The sequence below is a fragment of the Molossus molossus genome, unplaced genomic scaffold (genome assembly GCF_014108415.1).
Source record: "Molossus molossus isolate mMolMol1 unplaced genomic scaffold, mMolMol1.p scaffold_m16_p_6, whole genome shotgun sequence".
Classification (NCBI taxonomy): domain Eukaryota; kingdom Metazoa; phylum Chordata; class Mammalia; order Chiroptera; family Molossidae; genus Molossus; species Molossus molossus.
Genome location: NW_023425399.1, coordinates 26,549,077 through 26,561,544, shown reverse-complemented (window position 1 = coordinate 26,561,544; position 12,468 = coordinate 26,549,077). Strand labels below are relative to the sequence as shown.

General features: G+C 41.1%; 1 protein-coding gene across 6 annotated transcripts in view; it reads right to left on the bottom strand.

Annotated features, from left to right (window-relative positions):
* The window catches only part of PTPRA (protein tyrosine phosphatase receptor type A), a 150,615-nt gene that overhangs the window by 19,336 nt on the left and 118,811 nt on the right, over positions 1-12,468 (bottom strand). For all 6 annotated transcript variants that reach the window (XM_036244288.1, XM_036244287.1, XM_036244291.1 and 3 more), the window contains 3 exons: positions 12,093-12,183; positions 9,861-9,937; positions 2,143-2,179 (listed from right to left, as the gene is read on the bottom strand). In XM_036244288.1, coding sequence (XP_036100181.1) covers positions 2,143-2,179; positions 9,861-9,937; positions 12,093-12,183 — 205 coding nt within the window. The remainder of the gene's footprint in view (positions 1-2,142; positions 2,180-9,860; positions 9,938-12,092; positions 12,184-12,468) is intronic.

Sequence of the window (12,468 nt, the reverse complement as noted above, 5' to 3'; positions counted from 1 at the left end):
CAGGTGGAGGAATAAAAATTAGTTTAAAAATATGGCTTCAGAAAGCTCAAGAGAGGCACCAGCCAGAGTTGGGTATTAGGTGAGGTCTCTCCAATAGAATACAGGGAAAAGAAGGGATCAAACAGAGAATGTTGAGGCTCCTCAGCATTATTCAAGTTCAGACAGAATAAAAACCCTGGAAAGAGACTAAGAAGCAGCAGCAGATGGAGAGGCAGGAGAACTGAGAGAAAATGGTGCCATGAAAGACAGAGATGGAGTTTCAAGGAAGCAGTCATCCACACATTTGGGGAGAAGCTACATTTAAGGGGACAGATTGAAGAATAAGAGCCAGAAAAGTAATATTTGAAAAAGTGAGGAATATCAAGATAATTAAACATCAGGGAATAACAAAGGAGTTTCAAGGAATGTAAAGTATTGTGGAAAGGTTCAAGATGATGGAAGACTGAAAAAAGGTCAACCAGGAAGTCAAAGGAGACCTTAATTCAACAATTATTTTAGCATCAACAAAGCCCAGGGAAGATAATGAGAGAAAAGATTACAAGTAGTTGTTGGTGACAGAATCATCACTGAGTAGGTGGTAGCTCAACTGGGCCTTAGAAGGTAGATCTGAATTGGCAGATGGCTACAGAGGAAGGGAAAGCAATAGCCTGACCCCAGTGAGAGACTACAAGGGTAAGGAGGGTCTGAAGGTTTCCTAACTTACTTTACCTCCTTCTCTATTTTATGTCTATACAGTATTGTCTAACAGAATTTTCTGAAATGATGGAAACGTTTTATATCTTCACTACTATGGAAGCCTCTAGCTACACATGGCTAGTAAGCCTTAAAATATGACTACTATAACTGAGAAACTAAATTAAAATTTTTTATTTAAAATGGCCACATGTGGCTATTGGCGATTGTATTGAAGAGCATATCCACTAACTAAAGGCTCCAAAAAGGCAGGGACCATATCCTGTTTTATTGACCTACATATCTCCATCATTTAGGCTTGGCACTTAACAGATGGTCAATAAATATTTGTTGAGTTACTAAATAAATGGGTGTAGATGGATCCTAAAAACACCAATTACTTTTTAAAACTTTTTTATCCTTATCTGAGGACATTTTTGCATTTATCTTTAGATAGAGAGGGAGCGAGAGAAGGAGAGAGAAACATCGATGTGAGAAGAGACACATCGACTGGTTGCCACCCACATCACCCCAACCAGGGCCAGGGACAAACCACAACTGAGGTATGTGCCCTTAGTGGGAACCGAACCTGGGACTATCTAGTCCGTGGGCCTACGCTCTAACCGCTGAACCAAACTGGCCAGGGCATCAATTACTTTTTTTTAAATTAAAAATTTATTATTTTCTTTTTTGATTTTAGAGAGAGAGAGGAAGGGAGAGGGAGAGATACATAGAAACATCGATGAGAGAGAACATCGACTGGCTGCCTCCTGCATGTCCCTCACTGGGGATTTGGCCCACAACCTGGGCATGAGCCCTGACCGGGAATCGAACCAGCAACCTCTTGGTGCACAGGTCAATGCTCAACCAGTGAGCCACACTGGTTGGGCATCAATTACTTTTTAATGCTGCAAACATAAAAATATTTTTGCTAGTATCCCCAGGGTAAGGACACATGTTAGCAAAGCAGGCTGTAGAAATGTGTACAGATCATGTGCAGGTCCATGGCACTGGGTCCCTACTCTAAGGGTTCCTAGACCACTTATCTATAAATAATAATGGAGCTCAGGCCCATGAGAGGTGGGGAGAAAATGAGCCAGCCTGGACCCTATGGGGTGACCAATCCTCTCTGGAAACTGATTACAAATTCAAATTCTGAGCAGCCTGGCTAGAATCTCATGTTCCCAAAGGGCCCTAAGACAGAGGGCTTCATTATACCATGTACATAGCCCTCTCCAGTCTTCTTATGCACCCTTACAAGAACTCGTTTTAAAGGACCCCTGGATACCGAGTCATCAAGATTGAGGCCTTTAGTTTGCAAGGAGGATTATATATATATTTTTTTTTCAGATAATCACTACAGAAAGGCTACTGCACTCTGATTAATCTATTTCGCATTTGGGAGAAATAACCCAGACCCACTATGAGCTCATGGATAAGCCTGAGAGTAAAAATGTATCATTACTTTACCTTGTGCAGCAATAAATTTGTTCTTCTCTTGGTAGCCCTGGGGGGACAGGAGAGTGAGGAAGAAAAAGAAAGTGAAAACCAAAAATGGATGGGAAATGAAATTCTCCAGACTCCCAACCAGTTAACAAAGCCTCCCTTGTGAAAAGATCTAGGCAATTAGCAAGAATTTCCATTCTAGAAATTTCCAAGGGATTAGCATTGGATAGAAGAAATCAAAGATTACAAAAATTATATGATCTAGGTAGTCTTCTCAAAGCAAATTATTAATGAAGAATATCCAAATACCAAATCCTAGTCTAGACCCTATTTCTGATGCTTTCTCAGAGGCTAACACTCTGGGTCTTAGTGTTAATGGATAAGAACCCTCCAAGACAGAAGCATATGTGTTGGTTCCAGGGACAGAGCTGGGCCCACACTAGGAAGAAAAAAGGTTATTTTCTTTTTTAAAAATATTTTTTCTTTACTGATTTTATAGAGAGAACATCGACTGGCTGCCTCCTACATGCCCGTACTGGGGACTGGGCCCACAACCTGGGCATGTGCCCTAACCGGGAATCAAACCGGCAACCTCTTGGTGCATGGGTCGATACTCAACCAGTGAGCCAGACTGGCTGGGCAAAGGTTATTTTCTTGATGATGCTTTACCCCAGTGAAAAAACTTTCTGGGAATAACCTGTGGGTATGGTGGAGTTCTCCACTACAGGCAGTGAGAGAAGCAGCAAAGGAGCCTGGGGATATAGATAAGGAGCCTCTGAAAAACTGACAACTGGCAGTAACTTCTAAAGACCCTATATACTCTTAGACATCTAAAGATGAATGAGGAAATTGGTCCTTTCTAAGACTCCAAGCTGGATACCCCCTGCCCATTTTGTCTCCCCATGACCAATGTCAGTTTCGCTTTCAGACCTTTGTGTTCCCCAAGCCACAGGTCCCAATCTCCACTGACTGCTGCCACCATTTCCCTTCAAGATCCATCTGGAATCTTAGTTCTCTGCAAAAAGGGCTTGGTATGTGATTGCCAGGGGTGGGAATGGGGTTTAACTGCATCTGGACAAGAAGGTTTTTATTGGAGTAATCAAAATGTTCTAAAACTAAGAGGCAATAGCTAAAGGGTACAGGGTTCCTTTTTGGAGGTGATGAAAAAGTTGTAAAATTGACTGGTGATGGCTGTGTATATCTGTGAGTATACTAAAAACAACTGAATGGTACACTTTAAATGGCTGAAAATTATGGTATATGAACTACATCTCAAACTTGTTCAAATTGTTCTAAAACAATTAGGGTGATGGTAGCATAACTTGGTAAATTTAATAAAAATCACTCAATTCTACACTTTAAATAGACAACTTTTTGTTATGTAAACTATACTTTAATAAAGTTGGAGAAAAAAAGGGTAACTGGCAGCCTATGTGAAAGGCCTTGATTTGCTTCAAAGGACACTGTCGCTCTAAATGTCTTCTAAGACCATGGCTTTGGAATATCTCCTCTAAGCTCCACATCAGTATGACCAACTGTGTGCCGGATACATCCACATGGATTACCCTTTTCTCTATAAACTCTACTCTTGCAAATATACATAAGCCCCCAAGTCTCATTAAATTTTACCTTCAAAGTAGTTTTTACTTTGTTGCTTCCTCTTCAACCTTTCCACAGGCCCTCATCATCTGCAACCTGCTATTATAATGGCCCCCAGTTGGCCCTCTTAAATCCATGTTGCACATGGTAACTTGAGTGACCAATATACAAATGTGGCCATATTACTTCTTGTCTTTAACATCTTTCGATGTTACCCTATTGCCCAGAGAATTAATAAAAACCCTTAGCTGAACTGAAATTCTGCTGATACTATAAGGTGGTTCACTCAGCACCCAGTCCCACCCACTGCTCTCTTTACTTTCTTACTGCAGAGGCTGAATCTAAAAACTAAATTCTCTAGATGCCTCCCTATTCCCCATGGCTCAGTTCTGCATAGACCTAGCTTCTTCCTAGCAGATGCTCCAACACAAGACCTGGGGTGGAAGTGAGCCACATGAGATAGTGATTTTGCTAGAAGATTCAGTCTTTGGGCAAGCATGGCAGCAGATACATCCAGTTCTGCAGAACTTTCACTATGAGAGTCACTGGGGTAGTTCGGTACATCCATGATTGCTCCATTCCTCATGGAGCAGCACCTTAGCTTGGTTCACTGACTCTCCCACAGATTTTGTAAGCTACTCAGTATCTTATAATAAACCCCTTCCTGCTTAAAAGAGGAGACAAAAAGGAGACCCTTTTGTCTGCAACTAAGAACCCCAATGGATATACTTCACATTCAATGTCTTCCAAGACCGAGTTCCTACCAATCCTCCAAGCCTCACGCCCCAAGACTTACATTTGTACCTTTATCATTTAAGACTGCTGTTTCCATTCTCTGACTGTGCTCATGATTCTCCGTTTGCTTTCAAGTGTCTGCACATTGTTCTTCTCTTGAACTCATATTTACCCTTCAACATTCAGCTCTACTGGATCAGCAGGTTGCTTGATTGTTTCTTTCTCTAAGTCCCACAGAACCTGGCCATACCTCCTTCACACACATTGTACATTATTGGAAATATCTACCTGTGTGTCACATCAGGGACCATATCTTATCTCTATAACTTTAGTGCCTATCCACAGCAGGTGCTCAAAAAATGTTAACTGACTTTAATAAACTGTGGAACCTAAATCTTTAATCCCTGACTCTTACTCATGGATAACTATACTCTTTTTCCTCCTTTTCTATTTTCACTGAGTTCCTAAGTGCCCCAAATTTAATTCTCTTCATCTAAACTCTCATCTTACCTATTAATAATTTTCAAATACCATCAAAGTATTATAGGCTGTCCTATTGTGAGCTCTAACTAAGCATGGCCAGAGGAGAAGGCTTGTTTTCTCCTAGAGCCTTGTTCATCATCACCATGAATAGATCCATCTTACCTGCTTACCAACCTTACCATCCAACTAATTTTTGTCTGTCTCCACCTTCGATGTGTGAATGAGTCAAGTTGGTTATGATGACAGATACTGCTAATTCCTAATTCAAAAGCCATTCCTCCTTGACGTCATCACTATAATTTTGTTTGGACATTTACTTCCACTGGCTTGGAAGGTGACCATTTCCTAGGCCCAGAGGGGTAAATCATGATAACTCTCAAAGCCCTCGTCAGTGACTGGAAAGAGGGTATGAGTGGTGATACAAATAGGGCTGCTGACTCTGAAAAGCAGTGTATTGGGAGGCTTCTGGGAAAGGTCATGCTCCCCAATGAAAAGAAAAGCATATGCAGAAATGTTCCTCTTCTATGTTGTTCATCGTGTTTACAAGAAATGCCTGAAAATACTGCAGACATCTTGTGACCATGAGACATTGTCAACAGGCTGAAGATATCCAAGTAGAAAGATGGAAGCACCTGGGCTCTTAGGAATGCCACTGAGTCATGGGATCAGCCAACTGCAGAAATGGCCTACATCTACCTTCAGATTATGAGATAAATAAATAGTCCTGTCTAGACCACTTTTAGTTGAATGTCTTCTTACCTGCAGAAGAAAACATTCTGGTATCTATGTACTCTCTTGCACAACATTAAAGTCAGACTGTACCTCTCAATCTCTTCATCATAATCCTTGATGTAAGTCCTAGGAATCAAGCTGATTACTAGCCTTTCTCATTTTTTTTCTCTACCACATCAATCATCAATCATTTCTTTCCTTCCAACTACAAACATACGACAATCATTGTTAAATGTACCTGAACTGTTCCATTTCTGAAGTCCAGCTGCTAGCTTATTTTTTGTCACAGCCTCTTGTTCTTCCATCTTTCTCCTTTTCTTATCCCAAGCCTTTTCTTCCACTTTCTTAAGACCTCTAGTTGCTTGATCCTACTATCTTTTCCTAGTAATTAGTTCATTCCTAACATCACTTCTGTTCTCTACTGAACCTAAAGCCCTTGTCTACTTTAAGTAGCAAGTGACAATGCCCAGCCCTTTGTCTGAGTACCGTATGTTCTCCATATATCACCAAGCCCAGGGTATAGATGGAGAAAAATAATAAAACTAAGGTCCCTATAGATCAATCATTTTCATTTTAGGTAGGCCCTTGGTGCAGCTAGACATGCCTTTTTCTTCCTTTTTTCAGTATTCTTTCTTACTGATCTCAGAAGCTACTCCAAACTTTCACTACTTTTCCACAGTCCCATTACCTTAGTTTAACAGATAACCATGAATTCCTTAGAGAAAACAGATGAGTTCCCTTAGCTTGCTTTACCCATACCTATAAATCATCTGTTTATTCCATATCCTTCTTTACCATCAATCCCAGAGGAAGAAATACCCTTTTCTTAATTTATTTTTGTTACAGATGTTTCTCCTTTTCCCTCCATTTTCACCCTCCTCCCAATCCCTACCACACCTTCCCCGGCCCCCAGCATTGTTGTCTATGTCCATGGCTACGCATACATAAATATAAATTCTGTGGTTTATCTCTTACCTCCCCCCCAACTTCCTCTTCTGAGGTTTGTCAGTCTGAACCCTACTCCTTCTCTGGGTCTATTTTGTTCATCAGCTTGTTTTGTTCATTATATTCCACAAATAAGTGAGATCATGTAATATTTGTCTTTCTCTGACTGGCCTGTTTTGCTTAGGATAATATTCTCCAGGTCCCTCCATGCTGTCTCAAAGGATGAGAGATTTTTCTTTCTTACAGCTTCATAGTACTCCATCGTGTAAATGTACCACAGCTTTTTAACCCACTCAACTACTGATAGACACTTGGGCTGTTTCCAGATCTTAGTGATTGTAAATAGTGCTGCTATGAACATAGAGGTACATATATTCTTTCTGATTGGTGTTTCAAGCTTCTTAGGGTATCTTCCTAGAAGTGGGATCACTGGGTCAAATGGCAGTTCAATTTTTAATTTTTTGAGGTAACACCATAGTGTTTTCCATAGTGGCTGCACCAGTCTGCATTCTCACTAGCAGTATACAAGAGTCCCCTTTTCTTCACATCGTTGCCAGCAAGAAATACCCTTTTCTTTTGATCAGTGCAAATATCAAAATCAGTATTCTTTTTTTAAAAATTGTGGTAGATGGACTCAGTGACTAGAGGGCTTATTGAGAAGGAGAGGATAACTTAGGAGACAGTAATATTGAAGAATATAGAGTTGCCACCTCCAGTTCAGGACTTCTGAGGCCTCTGGTTCACTCTCTCAGATCTCTCTATGGCAGTACAGAAATTTTCCCAGTCCTGCCCAGCTGGTGTGGCTCAGTAAATAAAGCACCGTCCCATGGACTGAGAAGTTCCAGTTCCATTCCTGGTCAGTGCACATGCCCAGGTTTCAGGCTTGATCCCCAGTAGGGGGCATGCAGGAGGCAGCTGATGTGTTTCTCTCTCTCTAAAAACAAAAACAAAAACACCAATAAAAACATATTTAAAAATAAAATAAAAGGATAATTTCCCAATCCCTGCAAGATTTCCAATTTGAATGTATTGATGACACTGAAACATGATGAAATTAGTATTGCTCAGTTGCTAAAATAATTTGCAAGATTACTCATCACAAGAGAATAAGAAAGGAGAAGACTGATTCAAAACGCCGATGATGTGTTATTAATTGTGCCACTTGAAAAATTTCAAGAAAAACAGGTGCAGCAAAAGCATTTTCACTGAACCATTACATTACCTCATTAAATCCTCAAAGCAGGGAGAGAGACAGAAACATAGATGAGAGAGAAACATTGATTAGATGCCTCCTGCATGCCCCCTACTGGGGATAGAGCCCACAACCCAGGCATGTGCTCTAACTGGGAATCGAACTAGGACCTCTCAGTCCATGGGATGATGCTCAATCCGTTGAACCACACTGGCCGGGCTGCCTGATGCTCTCAATGCTAAATTGTTTCTAAGCTGCTAAGCAGTCCTTCTTTAGTAAAGTGAATAAAAGGCATTTTAAAATGAAAAAATAATAAATACATAAAATAAAAAACTGTGGTAAAATACATATAACATAAAACTGACCATTTTAGCCATTTTTATGTGTACAGTTCTGTGGTATTAAGCTTATTCACATTGTTGGACAACCATCACCACCACTCATCTACAGAAATTTTTTTAAATGGATTTATTTTTCTTTACTTTTTCTAATGTGTATGTGTGTGTGTGTGTGTGTGTGTGTATTTTAAATCCTCACCCAAGGATACTTTTCCATTCATCTTCAGATAGAGTGGGAAGTGGGAGGGAGAGGGACAGAGAAGGAGAGGGAGGGAGGGAGGGGGGAGGGGGAGAGAGAGAGAGAGAGAGAGAGAGAGAAACATCGATGTGAGACACATCGATTGGTTACCTCCCACACAACCCCAACCAGGGCCGGGGACTCAATGCAACTGAGGTATGTGCCCTTGACTGGACTCAAACCCACAACTCTTTGGTCCAAGGGCCGGCGTTCTAATGGCTGAGCCAAACCGGCCAGGGTTCCAGAATTATTTTTTGTCTTGCTAAACTGAAAACTTTGTACCTATTAAATCTTATTCCCTATGCTTCAATCCTCCTAGCCCCTGACAACCACCATTCTACATTCTGTGAATTTGGCTACTCTAGGTACCTCATCAAAGTGGAATCACACATCTGTCCTTTTGTGATTAGCTTATTTCATTCAGCATAATGTCTTCAAGGTTCGTTCATATTATAGCATATACAGAATTTCCTTCCTTTTTAAGGCAGAGTAATATTTCATTGTATGTTTATACCACATTTTCCTTATCAATGCATCTGTTAGTGAACAATTGGGTAGCTCCCACCTTTTGACTATTGTGATTAATGCTGCTATGAACATGGGTGTACAGGTTCCATCAGCATTCTTCTCATGCATCTTGCTTAGTAAGGCTTGTTCTTGTTAGCGTGCACTCCCTCTCTGTATTCTTTTCAAATTTTCTTTCCATTTTAGATCCTTCCCCACATCCTATAAAACATACTCAGGTATCTCACACCACCTCTATAAATATTCTCTAGATCACCCCTAAAAACCTCCTGCAGTTTCAGTTCTTTCCTCAGCCTTGGATCATGGTCGATGTCAAATTAGACTTAGCTGATGCCAGATACTCTTACCCTGTTCTCCATTATTTTTACTAAAGATGGCAAGGCTAGCTCTTGTTCTTAGTTTTCTGAATAAGCTCAATAAAAGACTCACTGACTCTTACAGAAAAGTACACATTTAGATTCAGATTTCTACATGGAAAATCTTGGGAATGATGACAGAGTAAACATATGAATACATTTTAAACTATCTATTTGATCTTTAAAAATTTTTTCAGCCCTGGACGGTTTGGCTCACCGGTTGCAGCATCAGCCTGCGGACCGTAGAGTCCGGGGTTCAGTTCCCGCTAAGGGCACGTACCTCGGTTGCAGTCTGTCCCCAGCCCAGTTGGGGTTGGGTGGGTGGCAACCACTCGATGTGTCTCTCTCATATTGATGTTTCTCTCTCTTTCTCTTCCTTCCTTTCTCCTCCTGCTCTATCTGAAGATAAATGCAAAAAAAAAAAAATGTCCTTGGGTGAGGATAAAAAAAAATTTTTTTTCAGTCACTTAAAAACATTAGACTCCTCAGGGAAAACTTGAAATGACAACTATTCCTCCTAACATGAAGCTGGGAAGGAGCCAGTAAATGGTAGCCAATGGTCATTCAAGGCAATGTTGAGAAAAGCCAGAGTTCCTTACATTGATGAATGAAGCATTGATGTAATCGGAATCTGGAACTCCTTCAACTGGTGTCAGATGGACTCTGGAGTGATCATCTAGGAAAAAAACACAATTAATATTTAAATGTTAATTAGTTAAGATTAAAATAGTTAAATCCAATTTTAAATATGTTGTTTTTTTTTTTAATCCTCACCCAAGGATATTTCTCCATACTTTGTTCAGATAGAGTGGGAGGGAGAAAGAGAGAGAGAGAAACATTGATGTGAAAGGGATACATCGAGTGGTCGCCACCTGCACGACCCACCCAGGGCCGGGGACAAACTGCAACTGAGGTACATGCCCTTAGCGGGAACCAAACCCGGTCTCCCTGGACCACAGGCCGATGCTCTAACCGCTGAGCCAAACTGGCCAGGGCTAAATATGTTTTATTTTATTTTATTTTTTCGAGAGAGATAGAAACATCAATGTGAGAGAGAAACATTGATTGGCTGCCTCCTGCCCGGCCCCTTCCTGGGGTTGAGCCTGCAACCCAGGCGCGTGCCCTGACCAGGAATTGAACCAGCACCTCTCAGTCCATAGGATGATGTTCAATCCACTGAGCAACTCCGGCCAGGCAAACCCAATTCTATTTCTCACTATATGCCTGATATATGCCTCACATGAGACATCTGTGCCTATGTGCACAGAGAGACACACATATAAAGATGTCACTGCAGCCTGGCCGGTGTGGCTAAGCGGTTGAGCGTCAACTCACGCACCAAAACGTCACCAGCTGATTCCCGGTCAGGGCACATGCCCAGGTTGTGTGCCAAATCCTCAATGTGGGGCATGCAGGAGGCGGACAATCAATGTTCTCTCTCATCGATGTTTCCATCTCTCTCTCCCTCTCCCTTCCTCTCTCTCTCAAATCAATAAAGAAGAAATAAACAAAGATGTCACTGCCGCACTATTTATACAGCAAACATTTGGACCCATCTCAACCATCATTAGGAGACCAGTTAAATAAATTAAGATATGTCCACTGCTCTGGCCGGTGCGGCTCAGTTGGTTGGGCATTGTCCTGTGCACCAAAGGGCTGCCGGTCAGGGCACATGCTCGGGTTGGGGACTTGATCCCTGGTAGGGGGCGTGCAGGACGCAGCTGAACGATGTTTAGTTCTTACAGTGATGCTTCTCTCCCTCTCCCTTCCTCTCTCTCTCTCTAAAATAATCAATAAACTATTCTTTAAAGAAAAAAAAGATATGTCCACAATATGAAATAGTAAGCAGTTGATAAAGAGGAACGTGTTGTTTCTCAACAGCTGAAATGACAATATATACTGTTAAAAGAAAAAAGGTCTGCCCTGGCCAGTTTGGCTCAGCGGTTAGAGCGTTGGCCCACGGAGCAGAGAGTCCTGGGTTCAGTTCCCGCTAAGGGAACATACTTCGGTTGCAGTTTGACCCTGGCCCTGGTTGGGGTCACGTAGGTGGCAACCACTCAAGTGTCTCTGTTACATCGATGTTTTTTTCTCTCTCCTGCTCTATCTGAAGATAAATGCAAAAATATCTTCGGGTGAGGATAAAAGAAAAAGGTCTGAGCAATGTATATAATATACCAATTACATTAAAAAATATATAATATATATACATATTCATATACAAATAGGTAGACATAAGTACAGTGCATATAAATGCCTAGTATAGTGATCTCTAATATATTATGCACCCCAAAATATACCAGAAGTTTTTTAAAGAATAAATTATATAATATATACACACACAAAAATAATTATAAAAGCAAGGCAAAGTTCAAATATTTTGCTCTATTATCCACTGGATTATGCATATCCCATTCTGGAGACCACTAGCCTAGAAAAATGTCTATTAGGCTACATAGATCAACTGATTAGTAATGGCTAACTCTGGGAAGGGGTTATGAAGAGAACTCTGCACTGGAATTTCTTTGCAATGAACACTACAAAAAACTGTAACAACCCACTTCCTATCTGGTCATAGTGAAAACTGTTCTCCTTAACCAACTAGAAACTTGAGGCTTGCCACAAAAAATCCTGGTTCAGCACCCCTATTGACTCTGTAAGCACCTGGGGTCGCCTTAGGAACCTTAAAGGTAATTTCAGCTAGACAGAAGGCCAGACCTTACTCTCCTTACCAACCCTCCTATGATCAATCGCAAGATTCTTTCCAGCCTCAGAAAAACTGGCTAGAGATGCAGTTTCAGGTTACATCCCAAAGAAACCCTACAAATACTCACAAGGCAAGATGTTTACATATCGATTTTTTTCCTTATTTTCCTCCTTGGAGGCAGCTTCACAGGTGGCCTGGATAGGACAAGCAGGGAGAGCCTGAAAGGTTAAGAGAAATTAGGAGTTACTAACAGGGATAAACACTAAACATGCAAACTGCTACACCAAATCCTGACCTGGCAGCAAGTTCTACCTTTTTTGGGGGGAAAAAGATGACCCCAAGTGAACACTTAGTCTAACACAAAGAGTGCACCTCTTCTCTAAAGAACCTTCAAATTTCTTAGAGGTTACCACCAAGAATCCCCAGAAACAGAATGCCCTTCCTTTTACTATGCAGCATGCTTTTTACACAATAACTATGTGGTTAGGGGCCTGTTACACAAT